General features: G+C 42.7%; 1 protein-coding gene across 1 annotated transcript; it reads right to left on the bottom strand.

Moving 5' to 3' along the window:
• Nucleotides 1–5,787: 5,787 nt before the first annotated feature.
• Nucleotides 5,788–21,076, bottom strand: LOC119807609 (killer cell lectin-like receptor subfamily B member 1B allele C). The gene is made up of 6 exons (XM_038319667.1): nt 20,948–21,076; nt 15,233–15,331; nt 14,327–14,434; nt 12,969–13,123; nt 12,515–12,630; nt 5,788–6,903 (listed from the first exon to the last, which is right to left on the bottom strand). The coding sequence occupies exons 1-6, from the start codon at nt 21,030–21,032 to the stop codon at nt 6,780–6,782; spliced, it is 687 nt and encodes a 228-aa protein (XP_038175595.1). The 5' UTR covers nt 21,033–21,076; the 3' UTR covers nt 5,788–6,779.
• Between the last annotated feature and the right edge of the window lie 689 nt (nt 21,077–21,765).

The raw sequence follows: 21,765 nt of genomic DNA, 5'->3' as shown, positions 1-21,765 counted from the left end.
TCGCCGGTTCTGGTGGCGCAGGCCGGTAGGATTTGCTGAAGGAGGCAGAGGCAGGTGGATCTGGAGTTCGAGGACAGCCTGGTCTACACATTTTTTTTTCCGCCAAGAAAATAACCACAGTACGCGATACACTAAAGTACCAACACCCGCTAAAATTCCAACACCCACGAAGCCTCTCCGCACCCTCTTCTCACCCTGATTGCGCTCGGCTACCGGCACCCAACCTGCTTCAGCTCCTGCACACGCGCAGGCGCCCTCTCCACAGCGCTGCTCACAAGCCCTTGCCCACGCACCCACTCCCACGCTGGATCCCGTGCTCGTCCACGCCCGCGCTCCGCACGCCTCTGCCTGACACGCTCCCTTCCCTACAATCCCCCTCCTCGGCCATCCCGACCGTTAGGTTCATTTTCTCTAGTTCTGGCTGTCAAGAGTCTTCTTCTTGACGTCAACTTCAGGGCTCACTGTGTGGGGTCACAGGGCACATCCAGCCAGAGATCCGCAGCCCGCGGTCTGCTCCGCACGCACGGCCTATGATACACAGCTTTGCCCTCTCCCGGGTGCCCTATTCACTTCGCATGATGACCTCTTTCTATCTTCTTTGTGCCCGGTGCATTTTCTCCCTCCGGCTCCCAGCTCTTGCTGGTGACCCCACAGCCTCTCCCTATCCCCCCTTCTCCTCCTACACCTCTCCTCTGATAATAACCGTCGATAGCTCACGCATACCCTCAAGTCATCAGGACACGCGTGTTCTCATCATCTTTCATCTCCGAAGTTTCTTGTGCTGAGCTGTCCCTCTCTACTCACCGGCCCTTAGGGATTTCTCCCTTCCCAGACCCCTATAGCAGTCATGGCAGCCACCGTGCCCTGACAAAGGCCCCACTGTGTCAAGGCTGACCTTTGGGGAGGAGCCCTGTGTTGTCTCCTACTGTTCAGGCCTCCTTCTGACTTTGCTTATGTCTCAGGGCCCCAGCGTCCTCTGTGCTTCTGCTGCTAGCTGGTAGGGATGAGCTGGGCGGTGGTTCCTATGGCTCTGGAATCTCCAGGTCTTTCTTGGTGTGGATGGCCTATGGGAGGCTCTTGCTGCTGAAGAATGCCTGGTCCTGCCTATGCACTCACAGCCCAACTGCTGACTGAGGTGAACCTAGCACACAGGATACACCATGAAAGACCTGATTAACAGTGCTCCCAAATAGCAGGAAGCAGTTTGGAGAAAACTACACCAACGTTCCTAAATATTGTTTGCAGGTGCTTCTTTACATTTTGGGGGGACACGCTATGGAGATTTGCATCGGTATGGATCTTGGTTTATTGATAAAAAATTAAGGTTAATCTTGTTATATGTCTAGTTCTACTCTTGATTAAGGTATTGTGATTGTGAAGTTCATTTAAAAATGTGATATCTAATTAAGAAAGATAAGTTAATAGATAATCACCTATAGTAGTCAAGATTTTCTAGATGTACAAAGACCTATTTCAGATAGATAGGCATTCTTCAAACCTTTCAAAGACTGCAGAATATGGCATTTAAAATGTTTTAATGACTTAGGACTTTCATGACAATGAGACACATCTGCTACTGGCAGCACCAGTTACTTCAAGAGGAAGATGGGAATCGAAGAGGCTCCTTATGGAGTCTGCTGGCCATTTGGGCAAGAAACTGCTCTTGCCTGGACTGCATAGCTGGACATGCAGGACCCACAGAGAAATGACTGCTGAACTTACATAAAAGTGAGACGATCCTTCGGGGTTCCTGCTTCATGAGGGAGTCTGCCGGACATTCTACAGGACACAGAAGAAAGTGACTGACAAACTGCCAATATAGGTGGAACTGTCTTTGAAATTCCCTGCTTCATGGAAAAGTCTACTGGATGCTATGGGCTCATAGGCTGAAGACAGATGGCCCAATGGTGCGGAAGAACTTTGGGTGACTGTCCAAATAGTGAGAAGTCTCTGTCAATTCTTGCGTTTTGCAAGTTGCTTACAATGCACTTCCTGGTTACTTGGGTAATATTATATCGTTCTGGAGTCTTTGATGGAGCTGAAGAATAGATAGATATTGTTATAGTTTTTCTTGGTTATGATTAAAAAGTAGATAGAATATTTAGATCTGTAATTCTTGCTTGATACCTGTTTTGTTATATAGAATTTTACTATGTTAAAGTTAAAGCCTTCCTTTTTGTTTAAACAGAAAAAGGGAAATGGTGTGTGAGGTCCTCTGTCTATGTGTTACTCTTATTGGTTAATTAATAAATTAACTGCCTTGGCCTGTTCATACGGCAGAACTTAGGTAGGTGGAAAAACTGGACTGAATGCTGCGAGGAAGAAGGCAAAATCAGAGAGAAACCATGGAGCCACCAGAGTCAGATATGCCTAATCTTTCCCAGTAAGCCCCTGACACGTGGCAATATACAGTAAATAGAAATGGGTTAAATTGATGTAAGAGTTAGCCAAGGAGAAGCTAGAGCTAATGGGCCAAGCAGTGATTTAATTAATACAGATTCTGTGTGATTATTTTGGGGCTAAGCTAGCTGGAAGGCCAGGACAAACAAGCAGACCCTCCACCGAATGAAGGTTGTGAGCTACTTCCATAGTTAAACAATCTGTTGTTAAAAAACAAGTCACAGTCACACCCTAGACCAAAACATTGTATGGACAAAAACTCCCTATGTGGAATCCAATGTTATCTCTTTAAAGAAACTGGAATTGTAGTTGGATCCTAGACTTTGGTTAGAGGCAGAAACATATTAGCCACACTGTCGACAGTAACCTTGAGAGAGCAGAACTCTCTGATCTGAATCTAGGAGGGACCTTGTTTGAGGCAGAAACACAATAACCTTGAAGAAATAGAGGTAAGTTCCAATTCTCTGACCTTTGGCCAAGGTGAAAATAGGCATTTTGGAGCCTCCACACTGGGAAACAAGATTTCACCGAGGACGTACTTGTTGGAAGCAGCGGGTGTTATAACTGCTTGAGTGGGTAAGAGGTTAAGAAATGAGTTCCCTTAGACCAAGACATTCTCTAAATTTGTTTTTATGTAAATAGAAACATCTTGTGATGTTCACGTATCTTTGAAGCAACCAGACAGCTGAACTCAGGGCCGAAGGAGCAAGCAAATAAAGCTGTCCTGTAAAATGGACGCTTCTGTCCCACTGGTCCCACAGCCATTCAGTCTCAAAGAAACACTCAGAGGCTTATATTGATTACAAACTGTTTGGTCTATTAGCTCAGGTTTATTACTAACTAGCTCTTACAACTTAAATTAACCCATAATCTTTGTTTAGCCACATGGCTTGGTACATTTTTCTCAGGGAGGCGTTCTCATTTTACTTCCTCTGAATCGGGTTGGCGACGATGTCTCTCTGCCTTCCTCTTCCAAGAATTATTTTAGTCTGATTGCCTTGCTGATATTTCCTGTCTGGCTATTTTATTAAACCAATACAAGTGATAATTTTTTACAGTATACAAGAGCATTATCCCATAACACTGATCTGATTATCTGTTGTATTAAAAAGTACTATATATTGCTGAACAAATCCCTTTAAAATGTTCTAGACTGAAATATCACTGGCTTTATGACTGTATATATAGCGCAGGGGCTGCCAAGGTACCACCAGGTGGTAAATGTGAAATATCTCCCCATATGCTACACTTTCAAAGTTGCAGTTGCGCATTATGGAGGCAAGATGGTGAAAGACTACCCTTTGAATTTATGAGCTAACACTCCCAGACTCCCCTTTGAATTTATGAACTAACATTCCCATGTGAAAGTAAAACCTTCATAAAACAATGTCTTCCCTTGCTGGATCTAGGAAAAGACATGTGCTAAGATGCCTTAGAAGGCAGGGACCCTGACAGGATTCACAAAACACTATCAAGACACATACTGACGTGCTGGGACCAGGCGTAGGGGCCCCACCTTTAATCAGCACTAGAACCATAGAGTCAGGACAATCTGAAGGCCATCCTTGAACAAATAGCTAATAACTAATTAAATTCCCATATCTCTTCCTTTTCCGTCCCCCATCCTTGAAAATGAAAATTAAACCATTTCAGTTTTTCTTTTATTAGGACATAGGCACAGAATGAGATTGTATGACGGTAAAGTGGATGTATCTCGGATTTTTGAGGACTCCCTTGCTGTTCTGCATCACGGCCACGACAACTTTCATTCCCACCAGTGTAGGCACCTGATCTTTTCTCCGTATCCTCATGAGCACTCATCTTTATTTTGTTTTATAATTGACAGGACGCGGGCTTGGAATTGCATTCTCTGGATGTGACTTAGAGGTGCAGATAGTTTAGGTGGATAATCACTGACTCAGATCTGACAGGGCTCAGTAACCACCTGTGACATCTGCATTAGACCTGAGGATTCACAAGCCTTCCTGGTGGAATTTCACCTCCAGAGCTGGAGTTCAGAGATGATTTCAGTAGGATCCGATCCAATAGTAAATTAGGGCTGAAGCTGAAGTGATGGAGACAGGAAATCTAATTCTTTGAGGTCATGGGAAAACATTCCATCCAATGTGCCTCGAGGGTCACTTGATTTCATATGTAATATCTGTGTGTGAGAGATGACTCATGAGCCATCAGGAAGGACTCAGCTGTCATGAACAGTGCCAGAAAGTTGTTGCCAACACCATGCCAATTGTTACCGGTACCAATGATACAAATGATAATTTATGGGACTATTTCCTTCAGGTTTGTGCTCTCATGGTGTCATTGCGTTACTGAAATAACGAAGATAACACCGTGCTGTCCCAACATGACTTTGTGCATGTCTGGTCACTTCTCAGCCTTCCACCTTCAACAGCCACATTCACAGTGTTGATGCTTCTGGGACTGTCAACTTGACTATGATTGGGATGTATTGTGTCTGAAATATACCAACAAACCTTGTAAACAACGAAGATGTTACGAGGCAACTCTGAATTCCTCACTTATACACCCCTCCCAGCACTGATGTAATTATGGCTTTGTCTTTTTGAATGCTGTACTCCTGAGCTCAGGCACCAAGAAACATCCCAGAGGTGTGAGTCCATTCATGGCTGCCTCTTAATAAAAGCTCAAACCATGTAATAAGTTTTTTTTAAGATTTACTTATTATGTATTGTGTTCTACCTGCATGTATGCCTGCAGGCCAGAAGAGGGTGCCAGATCTTATTACAGATGGCTGTGAGCCACTACCTGGTTGCTGGGAATTGAACTCCAGATCTCTAACCCCCCCGAGGTATCTGTCCTGCCCGATGTTCATGCTTGTCAGTAACTATCTCATATGGACCATTTCATCACCAGGTATCTTAGTCAATTTTTGTTGCTATGATAGAGACCATGACCAAAAATAAGTTGGGAAGGTAAGGGTTTGTTTTAGTTTATAGTTTACAGTAAGCCTTTGAAGGAAAGTCAGGTGAAGAATTCAAGGCAGGAATCTGGAGGCAGGAACTGAAGTAGAAGCCAAGGATGAAGGATGCTTACTGACTTGTTTCTCCAGGATTACTCGGTTTGCCTTGTTATAATATGCAGGATCATCTTCTCAGGGAGCCTACATCAGCACCTACAGTGGAGGCTCTGTCATATCAATCATTAATCAAGAAAATGCCAGACAGGCTAGCTTAGACTCCAGTTTTACTGAGGTGTTTTCTTAGCTGAGTTTCACTTCTCTAGATGAGCCTGGCTTGTGTCAGGTTGGTAAAGGTTAACTAACTCACTGGGTAAATATTTCTCCTCTCCTTTTGTCTTTCCACAGAAAGAAGTCAGCTAAGACACAGTTTAAGCTCAAGTTTATTTAGCAAAGCAAAGGAACTCAAAGCAATAACAAACTCCAGAACAATATCAAAGCAGGCTAGACTGGAGGTGGGTGGCAGCCCACTGGGCTCTACGTGGTGGAGGATTTCTAAGTTCCTGATGGTTCCCTCTCTCTTGAACCAATATCAAGGTCCTCCCTTTGGGAGCCAGCTTCATTTGTCTTACTCGGCTGAAATTGTTCCAGGGCCAAGATGGCCACACAGTTATCCCTTGCCTGCTCGTCAGCACAATCGTTGGTGGGATTTATGGTTATTGGGAAAGTCCCCTGGTGCCTTAGTTTCTTACATGGCAGGAGAAGCCCAGCTGCAGCTTCAAAGGTCTCTGCCCAAAAAGGAGCATTGCAACATCAGGAGACACAGCAACCAAGACACAGCCATAGTCCCTTTGATTGCTTCCCTGGTAAGAAAGAAGCTCATCTCTGCCAGTTCTGGAGCTGTGAAACTCAACACCAAGATGCCAGCATTGGCCCAGGTTCTGCTGGTGCATCATGTCCTGGTGGGGACATCACATGACCAGAGCTCTGTTTACCTAGGCTTTTGTAGGTGCCACTCAAACCACTGTCAGGCCCTTCCCCAAGTCTCTTAACCATGGGCTTCTGGTGTCAGTCAAGAGCAAAGGTTTTCATCAGTGTGTGCTGGCTTGGCATGATGGGATGAAGAGAAGAGGACTCTGCAGTTTTCTGCAGATGATGTCAGGAATAGAGAGACCAGCGAAGGTCACAGAGACTCCACAGTTAGAATCCAGTGCCCCTCAGCTTGTCTGGGCTTCTTTCCACAGAACAACTCTCTTAGAAGGGGCACATCAGCATTTTGTCCCCTTTACAGAATAAAGAAATCTGACAGGGGCATCTGGAAGAATCACAGTGATTTGCTGTACACTGGGAGGGCTGGCAGCCTAGACAGAGTGAGTGCAGAGATCTGTATGGTAAAGTTATTGAGATGGGATTCGCAGGCAGGAGTCATTTACACAAGGTTTCAGAGATGTTTTTGTTCCTTCTGGCAGATCCACCTGTTGTCTGAATCACAGCCCTCAGAAATCACGTTGTCCTTTGAGACGACAACACAGCTGTTTATTTTAGTTTCACCAGTAATTTTCAATCTGAGGAGGAAGAGAACAGCCACTCTTAGTGTTTAGGATTTTCTCATAATTATCTTGAGTTGGCCATGTTTTCCTCTGGACTTGTAAAGACTGTAGAATACATAGTTCTTAGTTATAGTAAAGCTAGAGTAACAACATACACCAATATTAAAGATGCAGGTTTGTGGGAACAAATCTCCAGCATAATTTTCAGCTTTACTTACTACTGGAGAAGAATTCTTGCAGCAAAAAAAAAAAAAAAAAAAAAAAAAAACCATAACATTCATCTAATATAACAAAGGAGAAGGTTTGGAAACACAGTTGAATCTTATTCTACTGCTAACATCTCATGCAAGGAAAAAAGTTGCTGAGTTCAATTTGCTGAGCTCGGTCTCCTAAATATATAGGCTTTAACCAGCCAGCGCTTGGGGAAGGAGCTCATGTATGCATGAAAATGTGACAACAGCTAAACACAGCGGGTGCTTAGTGGCTCTCCAGACTCTCAGTGTCCACAGAGGAAAGAGGCGAAGGCTGTGTGACAGCCCTGGTCCCTTTATTCCCTGGGAGTATTTGATTTGGTACTCATACATGGCTCCCGTGGCTCCCATGGTACACTGCAGGTGTGAACAAAACAAAAATTCAAACACAGCGCAGGTGAAATTAGAGTTAACTGTAAGGACAAGATGAGCTCAAAATTCACTGACTTATTGTAAACAAAAGGGTGTGTGTGACAGTGGGCAGGACTTCCTCCCAGCTGTTCTCTTTCCTTTGGTCATTTCTTCATGGAGCCCTTTGGGTCTGAGAGAGAAATCGCTCTCACCCACCTGCCTGGATGCTAGTCATATCATAGGCTCCCTTCCACTGTAAAAATTCCTTTGTCTTATTTCTTCCATGCTTTAGGGTTTTCTTCAGTTTAAAAGATGATTTCCTTAGGACTGATCTGTTCAAAATGCCTTTGAGGCTTCTTAGGCCTTCGCCTACCAGGCCTTGGGAGACTTCTAACATTATTTTATTAATTCCTCAAATAATCATGCAGGGAAAATGATTACTTTTTCCTTATCTGAAAACCAGGGTCAAAGCTAAAACAAAAGCAGGCTCTTTCTGCTGTAGCTCAGCAGGCTCTGGGCTTACCTGATGGCTGTCATATAATCAGAGCATCATTTTACACTCAGGGTAAAATGACAGCTGGACTGAGCTTAATCCATACTCTTCATGTGTCTTACAATTCTATTATCACTGTAATCACAATATAATAAGCATGTTACATCACATACATGCAAATGCAAGGGCGCACTCACACACACACAAAGAAAAGTGTTATGCAGTCTTCTGGGTAAGAAAAGTCATCAATGTCCAACTTAGCTGTGCATCCCACAGACTACAATGACAACCTGCTTAAACCACTGGAGCCATAGTGGCAAGACTATTATGGAAGTAACCAACCACTCTCTGTTCTGATTTGGTTTGAGGCCCACTCAGCAGGATGGAATTCGTGCCTGTACTGCAAGTCTGGTCAAACCTATATGGGAACACGCTGCTGTTGCATCGTTAGATGACGAATATGTTTCAAATTGCCTTCCAAATACATAAGTTTCATTTCACATTATTGCTTCTCTCTGTCTTTAGCACAGAAACATCTTTTTTTAAAATATTTATTTATTTATTATGTATACAATATTCTGTCTGTGTGTATGCCTGCAGGTCAGAAGAGAGCACCAGACCCCATTACAGATGGCTGTGAGCCACCATGTGGTTGCTGGGAATTGAACTCAGGACCTTTGGAAGAGCAGGCAATGCTCTTAACTTCTGAGCCATCTCTCCAGCCCGCACAGAAACATCTTTTTGCAGTAAGAAGTGATTTGACAATTGAAAGTGATCACTGAGTGCTCAGCCCTAATTGAGACAACTGTATCATCACCAAATCCTCTGGCTCAGGGAACATCATGGAAAGAGACAGAAAGAATAATAGAGCCAGAGGCGGGGATGATGTCCATGAAGGTATCTTCTGAAATTGATGTGGCTGATGCACTCATGAAGCCACTGCTGCTATGATTACCTGCACAAGACCTGGACAAGACTGGGAATGGATGGCAAACTTTCCATCACCGGTAGAAAGGGAGATCTCAGACCCCAGACTTCCTTGAGGATACAGGTAGTTAATAGTTTCTGGGTGAGGAGATGTCATTTTCATCAATGACATATCAGTTATTCATTTGCCCATACTCCAGGGAATAACCCCCAGTTCATATTCATGCAAGCAAGCACAATTAAACTCAATGGATCATACACACACACACACACTGTTGTATAGCAATTTCCTATGAACTGAAACATTTCATCCTGAAAGGAGACTCATTCAGATTCAGAAAGTTCTAAAGGGAAGCTCTTTAAAACTCAGAAAATAAACAACTCACAAGTCTTAACAAGCTCCTGAAACTGATCAGATGCAGGAAATGTTTTATACCCACAGTTTATATGAACAGTAAATACTGGTGAGAAGTGGAAGTTGTCTCACCAGCTGAACTGCCTACAAGCTGTGCAGAGAGTTTGAAGGTTCCAGCTGTTATGTGTTGTCACCAGTTTGGGGTGGGTTTTCAGTGATCAGCTGCCTTTGTGTCATTTATGTTCTGTAAATACTCCCTCATTCCTGCTCTTCCAAGTAATTCCAATGAACTCACTGGTTTGCCAAATTGGACTTGGGTAGTATTGTTATTTTGATCTGTCATTGGTTCCCTATCTGGGGTCAGTAGACATTTATATCCACACTAATAGTGTCATATAACTCTCTCTCTCTCTCTCTCTCTCTCTCTCTCTCTCTTTTTATATATATATATATATATATATATATATATATATATCACACAGTAGGAGAGGAACTTGACTTTTTTGGGAATAAGAAGAATTTTAGTAGCAGTGATGGAGGAGTGTCTATGTGTTACTTTCATTATTAATAAAGATACTGCCTTGGTCCTTTAAGAGAACAGAAAATTAGGTAGGCGGAGTAGACAGAACAGAATGCTGGGTAGCAGGAGTGGGGAGATGCTTCAGGCAGTCGCTATAGTGAGTCTCCATGCTTCTCCTCTCCAAGATGGACGCAGGTTAAGATCTCTCCTGGTAAGCCACACCTCGTGGTGCTACACAGATTACTAAATATGGGTTAAAGGAAGATGTGAGAATTAGCCAATAAGAGGCTGAAACTATGGGCCAGGCAGTGTTTTAAATGAATACAGTTTCCTTGTAATTATTTCGGGTGTAAAGCTAGCCGGCGGCCGGGTGGCAGGACGCAGCCCCGCCGCTTCTTTCTACATAGCAGAGATAGGAGAAAATAGTACATGAAAATGACCCAAATTCACTGAATATTAGGATGAAATTAGTAAGGAACACCTCACAAATCAAACCTTGCTTTAGTTTATTTCTTTATAGGTACTATGTTGAAAATAGTCTTTAGTGTCACAGGTTTATGCTAGTTTGACAGACACCACTTGAATCATCTGAGAGGAGGAAACCTCAATAAGAAGATCCCTCCATAAGACAGGGCTGTAGGCAAGCCTGTGGGACATTTTCTTAATTAGTGATTGACGTGGGAGGGCCCAGCTCATTGTGGGTAGGGATACCCCTGGGCTGGTGCTTCTGGGTTCTATAAGAAAGCAGGCTGAGAAAGCCATGAGGAGCAAGTCAGTAAGCAGTATACTTCCATGGCCCCTGCATCGGCTCGGCTCCTGCTTCCAGGTTCTTCTCCTGTTTTAGGTGCTTGTCCTTACTCCCTCAGCGATGAACAGTGAGGAAATAAACCCTTTCCTCAACTTGCTTTCGGCCACAGCAGTAGTAACTCTAAGTAAAATACTCAGAAAGCATTAGGAAAAATCAGGATAGATTTTATGAAATAGAATATGTATATTTTTGTTTTCATACATATATTCTAGAACAGAACACTTGATTTTAAATAATCCTCACTTTAATATCTCATTCACTGAGAAAAGATTCCAAATGTGGTCCTGTATTGTCAACATTTACTATCTAGATAATTTTCTCTATTTAACAATCTCTATACTTAATATGTTATCATTATATTGTATGTAAGCCTACATATGCTTCATTGTTTAAATATCTATCTTTTTATTCTAAATGATTAAAGGAATATTTTAAGTATTGATTTGAGCAGCATGCACAAATTTACTCAAGATTTGGGTCTTAGCTAAGGCTACCATTACTGCGATGAAAAAGCACGACCAAAAGTAGCTTTGAAGAAAAGGGTTTGTTTCACTGATAGTTACTGAGGCTAAGTCAGAGCAGAAACTCAAGCAGGGCAGGAGGCAGGAGGCAGGAGGCAGGAGCTGATGCAGAGGCCATGGAGGGATGCTGCTTACTGACTTGCTCACTGTGACTTGCTCAGCAAGCTTCTTATAGAACCCAGGACCTCCAGGCCAGGGGTGGCATCACCCACAATGAACTGGGACCTACCCCTTAAGTCATTATTTAGGAAAATGTCCTCCTACAGGCTTGCCTACAACCTGATTTTATGGAAGCATTTTCTCGATGGGTGTTCTCAGATCCATCTCGCAGATGTCTCTAGCTTGTGTCAAGTTGGGATAAAATAAAACTCACTAGCACAATTACTGAAATATGATTCTCAACATCATCTCTCCTGAAAAAAAATCATTAAAAGCTCTGTACAGAAATTTGATTGAATCCTGCTTGCTTTTGCTTATGAACAATATAAATACATTACTGTTGGGACACGGTCCATGAATGGACTCATGGAAGAAGTCTGAGTGACTGAGGGAATGCTCCAAGAAAGCAGGACAAGAGTCTTGTGACTCAATTCCATCCAAACATGGAAATGCTGTTGGAATACATTTTCTCACACCTCCAGGCACAACAGAAAGGAGTGGGCTTATTTCAGATTACTTATTAGTACTAACTATTGGTAATCAATAATATTCAAGCTGTCCCATGTGTGCGTCTCTAGAAGAGCATGTTTGTCATGCTCGGCTTGTCTTTGTTATTGTGTACAGCATAGCCTGTGAACTTTGCTCGTGTGAACTGTCTCAGCCCTCAGAGTACAGATGGTTGCTGCTCTGTACAAAGCTGGCTGCTGCACGAGACTTGAGTCCATCTCATTTATTGGCTCCATTCTCTCAGCTCCTACCACATCTGCAGCGGTGACACGTTGCTCCTTGTTATACCAACAATCATGAATTCTGCTGAAATAAATAACTATGAAGATTCAGCTCTTTCATTGCATTTGTGACTGTGTAGACAATCTCACACAACGAGAAAACAAGACACAAAGGGGCAAAGAGCTAATGTGCTGCTTAAGACATTCCATGCAAAGTGTAGAACAGGATAGAAGATAAAAGAAAGAATGAACAATGTGTGCTGAGGTTCTAAGCAGCCATTTTTCAAAGGAGTTAGTCTGCTTCCTGGCCTTAAAACTCCATCTCATACATCATGTGTGCATACACATGACTTTATAAAAGGCTGGTATCTTTTCATACATGGAAATTTTTAGCCACCTTTGGAATCGTATTTTCAGACTGTTCTGAACATCTCTAATCTTTGATATCAGTGTCAGAGCCCTACAGTAAGGTGATCTGCAATGAACATTCGAGTGAGCTCCTCCAATACTCACACATCAGAGCTTAAAGTGGAGCCGTTTATCCATCTCCAGTTCTTGTCTGGCAATGAGTAATTTAGTCCAATCCAAAATGAATTGCCTTTTTCCTCTATTGAATCCTTTATGAATCTCTACAATAAAAGCAAAAGAGAGGACTTAACCTGAGCCTGTGTGCTGACTCGTACTCCACAGCCTCCCGACACCTAGGTCAAGTGTCACCTGTGTCTGTCCTGAGTCCTCAGCACAGTTCATTCTTCCTCCCTTGAGGAATCTGTGCCCAGCATTTATGATTCTAGGACACTCACCTTACATATGCAGTTATTGGCTCACATGTCCCATTAGTCTCTCAGACTACGAGCTTCCATAATATAAAGTGTCCATAGCCTTTGCATGGAAGATCCATTAAATCTAGAGACACTGATACAGCTTCCAGAACATGCTTATACCTCTATTTTATAGAACAACTCACCAGTTCTTCTTGATCGTGAATGAGCAGCAAAGTGGCTCCTTTGCTAGTACAGTTAGATAGACCATCCTTCCAAACACCATTCTCTTGAGAAAACTGTATGCATTTATCTCGGTGTGGCAGCCAGTCTTTGGGGCACTTTAGCTGAACTGGACTCTCTGAAGTGAGGAGCAGACATGGTAAATTTCCACCCTGTCCCTGCTGCAGCACGGCCAGTTACACACAGTAGCTGCTTGGCTAACACACACTTTTACACACACAGTCACATGTGCTAGGATAAGATCACTGTTATGACACATCAAAGAAATATAAATGACATAGAATTTATTTTATTTTTGTTTCTTTTAATTAACTTCAGACAAGGTTAACTATATGAAATTTTGATTAAAACAACCAAATGTTCATTGTAGTGGTTTGAATAAGAATGGCCCCCATTGGCTGATATAGTTGAATGCTTAGTTATCGGGGAGTGGCTCTACTTTAGGAGGTGTGGCCTTGTTGGAGGAAGCGTGTTGTGGGGGTGGGGTTTGAGGTTTCAAAAGCCCAAACCAGGCCCAGAGTCCTTCTCATCTTGCTGCCTGCAGATCCAGACATAGAAGAGTCAGCTACTTCTCCAGCATCATGTCTGTCTGCATGCTGCCATGCTCCCAACTGTGATGACAATGGACTAAACCTCTGAAACTTAAGCATGCCCCAGGTGAATGTTTTCCTTTATAAGAGGTGTCATGGTCATGGTGTCTCTGCACAGCATTAGAACACGGACTCTAAAGAATTCCTCTAAATCAAACTATTTTTGTGGATTCTGTGTCTGTCTCTCAGTGTGTGTCTTTTACATACATGTGTGTACAAGTACATGTGCCTATGCACATACAGAGACCCGAGAAGGATGTAAGGTCTCCGCCTCTATCCCTCTCCACTTATTCTTTAGAAGCAGAGTCTCTTATTGAATGTGAAACTAATATTTTTTTTCTCCAAAACTGGAAGCAGGCAGAACTCCGTGACTGTCCTGGGGTGTTCATTACATGGATGTTGGAGCTGTAATTTCAGTCTCCATGCTTGCACACAAACACTCTTAACCACTGAGCTGTCTCTTAAGCTCCATATTTAACTTTTTAAGCTTCTATTAGTCTGTTAGTAACCAACTGTGCTATCAGGCTGAGGCAGCATGGTCAGGAGGCCAAGATGCTAGATTTCAAGATCACATATCTTCAGTTTCCAACAGCATCAATTGCCAGTCACATGACTTTTGACAAGTTCTTAACCTTTTTATGCTTCCGTTTTCTCAAACATAAGACCCACCATGATGTGAGCCTTGATGAAAGGTAATGTGGTATTGATTAAAATCGGGATATCAAAATTACCTGTTGCTTTTGTACTGCTCTCTGAAACGTTCACATTGCATTTTTCGCCTGTTGTTTTCGTCTTGTTCTCTTGAATGCCTTTTCCTAGGTGTGTTTTTTGTACTAACACTAGATAGAAAACACAGGAAGAAGGTGAAATGTACATTCTACATACAATAGAATGGATATTGTATCTCTCACTTCAGGAAACGAAGTCAACTCAACAAGATTGAGTATGGACAGGAGGCAATGTAATAGCGACATGTTAGCAGAGGTCCACTTTGGAGACAGAGTGAACAGAGAACCAGAAGAGCACAGAACAAATGGGTTCACACTGCTGTTAGTTACACCACATCTAAGGGTATTGCTGAAGCGCATGCACCTCTGGCACCTCTGAACTTTGCCCCTGTGGAGTGAGGAAGCTCACACCCGCACCAAGCATAAGGTTGTTGGCTGTCTTCTGGAGTTCGGCAGACACCTTATAAACTCATATTTAGGCATTGTGGCTTTCATTGTTATTGTCATCTTGTCACACATGTGACTTATTTTAGAGTTCTAGGTGCACATGTGTCATCCCCATAGTGATTCTCCAAACAGGAGAAATGCAACAGGGGATACTGTCCTGTAACTGCTCGTCATTGTTTTTCCCCCAGGCTCAGGGTGGCCAGCTCATGTGAAGAAGCCCAAATACTTACAGTGGAACTGGAGGAAGATTTTGTATTGTTTTGTTTTGTTTTGTTTTGTTTTTCAAGGCAGGGTTTCTCTGTGTAGCCTTGGCTGTCCTGGCACTTGCTCTGTAGACCAGGCTGGCCTATGAACTCACAGAGATCCACCTGCCTCTGCCTCCAGAATGCTGGGATTAAAGTCATGTGTCACCACTGGCAGGCAAGAAAGAGAATTCTAAGGTAAAATTTTTGTCTCACTTACCTAAGACACCGAGTCCAATCACAGTCAGGACAAGAAGGATCAGCCCAACACAGCCGAGTTTCAGAGCCAACCGATGCCAGCGTGGGCACCGGCAGGTGTCTGAGAAGTGAAGAAAACACACTTTTAATCTAGTTGAGAGCTTTTGGAACAAATGAGGTAGTTTGATTAACATGGAAAATTGGATTCACGTTGAGGGTGGGGTTCAGAAAACAGCCTTTCTTAGCCTTCTTACTACAGAATTCCACAGTTGGGTCAAATGGGTGTTAGGAAGGTCAAACTTGATTGATGGAGAAGATGTCTTGAAAATTGCTGAGTGGGTGCTGTACAAAAATAAAGTATGTGTTCTGCTATGGGAATGAGCCAGCAATTCCTCCAAGAAGGAGTATCTTCGTTTATAGGAGGTATACACACACACACAAACACACACACACACACACACCCCTCAGTTTTGTGCTAAGTACCACCTTTGGCGCTGGGGATGTGTAGCAATTCTATTATTCAACATGGGGCCCGCTTCACTGCTGTCTGTAATGATCTTCTCCATCTTGGAGTAAAGCTTAGGCATCTGTGTTGTTTGTTCTGGACAGAGTTTCAATATGCTGCCCAGGCTGGTCGGGACCTCTAAGCAGACCCCAGTGGCCTCGGCCACCATGTTGTTTCCAGGATTTTAACTACATTATTCTCTGCTATTCTGCACAGGTTGAGCTCTCAAACTCTTAATGGAGAGCTGAGCTGTGGTTAGAAGCCATCTCTATGAATATTGCTCCACACACGCAAACACAATGGAGTTTTCCGTCTTAACTGAGTGCATGCCTAAGTGTGACTGTGACTTTCACAGCTTGGTATCTGCTAGCAAAATCTGTTTTTGTTTTTCTTTTTTCCTTATTCCTTACATGGAGTGTTTCTACCTTTTCATGTAGACGAAGCAAGTGTGGCTTCTCTTTGACGCAGGAGTGTTGCCAGCGTTCAGAGAGTTCCCAACTTGAGGCCACTATTCGGTAAATGAGAGGTATTTGATCACAAGCCTGGGTGACTGTCAGGCTGTGTTAATCAGGGTTCTCTAGAGCCACAGAATTCACAGAATGAATCTCTCTCTCTCCCCATATATATATGAATTCACTGGGAGGACTTTCAGGCTGCAGCCCAACAATGGCTGGCTATGAATGGAGAGCTCAAGACTCTAGTAGCTGCTGAGTCCCGCGAGGCTGGCTGTCTCAGCTGGTGCTGGGATCTCGAAGAAGGAAATGAATGTGCTGATGGGGGTGAGGGCCAGCAGGTGAAGCACACCCTTTCCCTACCCTTCCTTCTTCCCTTGTCCTTCTATGGGCTTCCAACAGAAGGTGTGGCCCAGATTAAAGGTGTGCCTTCCAGTCTCCAGGTCTGAATTAAACGTGTGTCATCCTGCCTTAAAGGCCAGATATCTTCCTGCTCAACATCTGGACCGCAAACGTGCCCTTATTTCTGGACTATAGTTCACTCCAGACATAAACTGACAACCAAAAAGAGCCGTGACGAAGGTGGTGAGGAGTGACCCATGCCGTGACCAAGACGGTGCAAGAGCTCATTGTGCTCTTCAGAGCAATGTCCGCCTTAAGACGCAGAGTTACTTCCTGGAATTTTCTAGTTAAACATTGGATTAATATTTATCAACTTGTTGACTACAAATTATGAAAGTGCACCAGATTGAAATGGCTGATAAAGGAGGTTCTGAGCTATAACACATATGTCTACAATACTGCATTGGTAAATACCAGGTCCTGTATCTGTGCTTTTCTGGGTGACCATATCAGTTACTACACAATAAACATCTTATGTATATCAGAAGTTCAAATACATCAAGTTATAAATGTGTTCATAAAGTATCATGATTTGGACAGTTTATTTTGACTTTAGACAACTTTAAAAGCATGGGTTTCATATGGAACATAGTAACAATCATTTTGGTTTATTTATGAAAATACTATGGAGAACCATTAGCTAGCTTCTGTCACTCTAACTTAATTAAAATACCAGATTTCTCTTATTTGGTCTCTAGCATCTACATTTATAATGTTCTTATAAATTCTAAGAAAACTTTCCTAGTTGTCTTTTTGCTGTACTTTGTTCCCTTTTTGAGATAGGGTTTCTTGTCGTCCAGGATGACCTCTAACTCTGAGAGGTTGAGAATGACCTTGAACTCCTGATCTTCCGCCTCCACCTCCCAGGTTCTGGTTGGTATCATAGTTATGAACCACATACCTGCCTAAGGTTTCCTTATTTTTGCAAAGTACCTTTTGATTTATGACATATATATATATATATGTATATATATATATTTCCTGTTGGCTTTATATTTTTTCTAAATCTTAATGTAATTTGATCTAATCTAATGTAAATGTAATCTAAATCTTAATGTAAATAAATACATGTTTTCAGTCCAAGTTAAATTTTTAAAATCAGATGTGCTGCTATTTACTATATTGTCTTTTATTATTCATTGTATTTTCCAGAATTGTTTGTATATCCAATTCTACCTCTTCTAGATACATTTTAATTTTTTTACATTATCCCAGACAACTGAACAGTTTAACCCAGACTGAAGACAAGGACCAACTGTCTCTAGTCTCTAGACCAGCATTGAGACAGGACAGTCACTTAGATGAGTAGTTCCTTTTCAAATTTTCCTCTAGAGAAAGAATAAAAGGAAGGGGTGGAGAAGGAGAGAAGAACAAAGGCATTCCAGAACAGACACGGACAGTCTAACATGTTTGGAGTAGTATCCGTAGACCCAACTAGCTACAGACGGAAGACAGCCACATACAGAAGGCTGCTTCTGTGTGGAATGCACACTTCCTTTCTCTTAACAAATACTCCACAGCAGCTATTCCCATGGCTCTGAAAGCATCCTCGGTACTGTCAGTAACTTACAGATTATCTGAAGCACACAGCAATATGCAAGCAGGTTACTTATAAGAACTGCATTTTGTGTAAGAGACCAGCATGCATGCAGAAGTCTGGAAGCAACCTAAGCTGTATGGAGAGAGGTGACAGAACTGTCATGGAAGGAAGTAGTGTGTTAGGCTTGAGGATACAGCCAGTGGCTCACCACCACGGCTGTGTAGGTCGTGAGTATCCTGGACAGGAGGCAGGACTGTAGGCAACAATTATTCTAAATTCCTGAGCATAGCATCTGGCCAGTGATAACTGGCAATAAATATCCTTTCTTTCTTTCTTTCTTTCTTTCTTTCTTTCTTTCTTTCTTTCTTTCTTTCTTTCCTTCCTTCCTTCCTTCCTTCCTTCCTTCCTTCCTTCCTTCCTTCCTTTCTTTTTCCAAAAAGTCAGTTTTCTTGTTTGCTTGTTTTTGTTTTAATTATAGGTAAAAAGCCACTTAGGTGACTTTAAAAAAAATCTTTATCCATTCATGACAAAATTTAAAGAGCTCCTGTCCTCAGAGTTGGGCTCCCCGGTTCCCCGTACTATCTGGAGTACTACTTCTACTATTGGAGTTACATACAGAAGAGGCTATGTAAGCACTGGCTATGCGGCAGTACCTGCTTCGGTACCCACAGAATGCTAAGTCATCTCCACTGTTCCAGGCATTTCAATGGCTTTCCCCTCAACATCTGAACCTATGGAATGCCCTCCAAATCCCTTCCACTGGTCACCATTCCTCCTGGTTTGATCTCCACAGCACACCGGGCATGCATGTTTCCCCACATCACAAGCCTGTTCTCCCTCTGCATTTGCCAGTGCAGCTGCCTAGAAGGCTCATCTCTCAGATACTCAGCCTTGGTATCTGGAGACTTCCAGGACTTGAGTCCAGTGTCATCTCTCAGAAAGGCCTGCCTTGATCACTCTGCTTGATGTGATGCCATCTCTAATGGCAAAAATCTTAATTTTTATTTAAATGCTTTCTCGCTGGCATCCAAAAATCGCACTGTCTCTGATGCAGGTGTTTCTATCAATGATTTAAAACTTCACTGTAATATAAAATATACAGGGAGAAAGACGCTTTCCTGTTTCTTCATGGCTGTTTCCCCAGTGTCTAGAGCAATGTTTGTCTCATAGTAATTGATTATTTCTGAGTGAATAAATAAACTCCAGAAGCATTTTTACATATTACAATTACATTTTTACGTGTCCATTGAACCATCAAAACAAACCGTTGGCCATTTGACCACAAACAAAATAGGTCACTACTCACGTCCCCCTTTCCGGTTCTCTTTGCTGGCAGATCTAATCACGATGCTTCGAATTTACCATGGTGTGAGCCCTTTAGCTAAATGGGTCTTGGTGGTTTCACAGTTATTATGCTTCTGCGTCAACATTTCTATTAGAACGCTATGTTCTGTTTCTATTCTACTATTTTTTGTTTTGTTTTTCTTCAGGTTTATTCCCAGATTATTGTAGTTTAAAATAATGATTTTCCTCCTAGTCCTTTTTTTTTCTAGATACTTTTTTTCTAGTCTTTTTGACTTGGGATCTTAGACAGCAGAGTTTGAGAAGAGCCTCCTTATCTTTCTCTATATTCATTTTCTTACACTCTTCCTCCACTTTTGCTAGGCATGATGGGAAAACCAAGACTTGGTTTTTCTCAACAACAACAACAACCACAAAATGACTGGGGCTATCAATTCCCCCTGCAGTTATCAAAACAGCAACTTTCTGTTCACCCTATGTAAACATTATAATGAAGCTTATTTGCTGACTTGAAGACTTTCTTCTTGACTTAAACCTTTGACAATGTACACACTTCTAACAAAAGTTCTGGAGTTGGAAGTCCACGTGTCATAACACATAGAGGACGTCAGATTGGAAAGCAATTGCTTTAAGACGGATGTCAGTGGGTTCAGTTAGCCAGCAGAACGGAATAATGTGTTATTATTATTTTATGGACTTTCTGCCTGGGCTCCTGGCCTCTTACATCTCAGCCATCTCAGGTCGTGCGCTTCATCTGAACAACCTTCCCCATTTCTTTAGCTCCATCATTACTAAATCCTCTGGTAGACAAGAGTGCTACTTTCAGTCAGTGTTGAAGGGTTGATTCCTGACTGGCTTTGGTACCTTGTGTGGTACATCCATTTAAAACCGTTATACTTTGCAAGATAGAAACAGTCAGCTTTTTAAAAAATTAAATTACACACACACACACACACCACCACCACCACCACCACCAGCAGCAGCAGCAGCAGCAGCAGCAGCAGCAGCAGCAGCAGCAGCAGCAGCAGCAGCAGCAGCAGCAGCTTTTGATTTAATTCAAGTCTTTGATTTTGACTGTGGCGTTTCCCCAAGATTACCCTCCTTGCTGGGAGACAAAGACATTAGCCATTAAATGTACGCTCTGCACTGCGAAGGGACACTGAGGTTGCTGTGAAGTACAGCTGGGCACAGTGTCCACATTCTGTAGGTGAACTCGGAACTGGCAACCGATTGCACCAACATCTCTTGAAACACGACTTTCCTCATGTAAGTAAAATATTCTTTCTTCAGGATTTTCAACAAAGTCTGAATAGGGGAAGCGATGCTCAGGTTTCCTGCTGCCTCATCGAATAAAAATGGAATGCATGACCTTCCCAGAATTGTGGTTTTCTGTAGGCAGACTGCCACACTATTTAACACTAACATAGACATAGACCTGCTTCTCACCTTCAAAGCAGTGACTTAAAGCCACACGTTTCAGAGGAAAATTTTCACTCTGGAAGATAATTCAAATGCCAGAGAAGAAAAGCTGCTTACCTGGGGGAGCAGGTGGAGGGGATGCCTGCTTAGGCTCTTGGGTCCTGGCTAGGTTTAAGTCAGCGTAGACCACTGATGCATCCATTGTAGGGGGAGGGATTGACACTGAACTTGTGGACAGAAACAGACTCCAAGGTCTGCGAGTTGAAATAAGCAAAAAAGGAAGTCCGCTGCGAACTCTCTGCTGTGTGTGTCCACTCCCACCCACACTGTTAGCTGAGGGTTTCTCCATAGTTACTGACCGTGGTGCCTGTCTTGCTTACAGAGGTTTTTTTTTTTTTTTTTTTTTTTTTTTTTTTTTTTTTTTGAAAGAATTGTAACATACAGAACACAGAGTTTGGTTTTAAAACACATTTCTGGGATGGTCTTTTTTGTTCTTGTTCCTCTGTCTTTTATGAGTTATCCCCTCAGAACTCCGATGAAATATTCATCTTGAATTCAAATTTACCTTTCTCCTGATCTCCCAGGGTTCAGATGCATGCCATTTTGTTCTGTGTCATTAGGGTTATACATGAAAGCCTACGGTGCTATTTGGCACCGGTTGAAGCTCTGAAATCCTCCTCAAATATCCACACTGTGAAAGGAGTGTGGAGCTGCAGTCGGGAATGTGGGAAAACCTCGTGACTGACACAATAGGAAGAGCAGCGTGTGCCACTCAGAGCGGTCCTGAGTGAAAGGACTTCATCCGTCAGAGCGGCAGAGGACATAGTCTAAGGGATGTGCTGACTCCTCCAAGGATTTCTAGACCCAGAGCCTTAGAGCAAGGACCACACCTAAGTCAGACAGTCTCATATCACAAGTGAAAAAGAAGAAGAAAA

Source organism: Arvicola amphibius, chromosome 2 (genome assembly GCF_903992535.2).
Source record: "Arvicola amphibius chromosome 2, mArvAmp1.2, whole genome shotgun sequence".
Taxonomy (NCBI): domain Eukaryota; kingdom Metazoa; phylum Chordata; class Mammalia; order Rodentia; family Cricetidae; genus Arvicola; species Arvicola amphibius.
The sequence above is the reverse complement of the archived record's forward strand: the minus strand, read 5'-3'. Positions and strand labels throughout refer to the sequence as shown.

Coding starts and splice junctions, on each gene's coding strand:
- LOC119807609 (XM_038319667.1), bottom strand. CDS start 21,032: ATGGATGCATCAGTGGTCTACGCTGACTTAAACCTAGCCAGGACCCAA. Junction 13,124..14,326: donor GAGCAGTACAAAAGCAACAG/GTAATTTTGATA, acceptor TCCTCACTTCAG/AGAGTCCAGTTCAGCTAAAG. Junction 6,904..12,514: donor TCCACTTTAAGCTCTGATGT/GTGAGTATTGGA, acceptor CTTCCTCCTCAG/ATTGAAAATTACTGGTGAAA.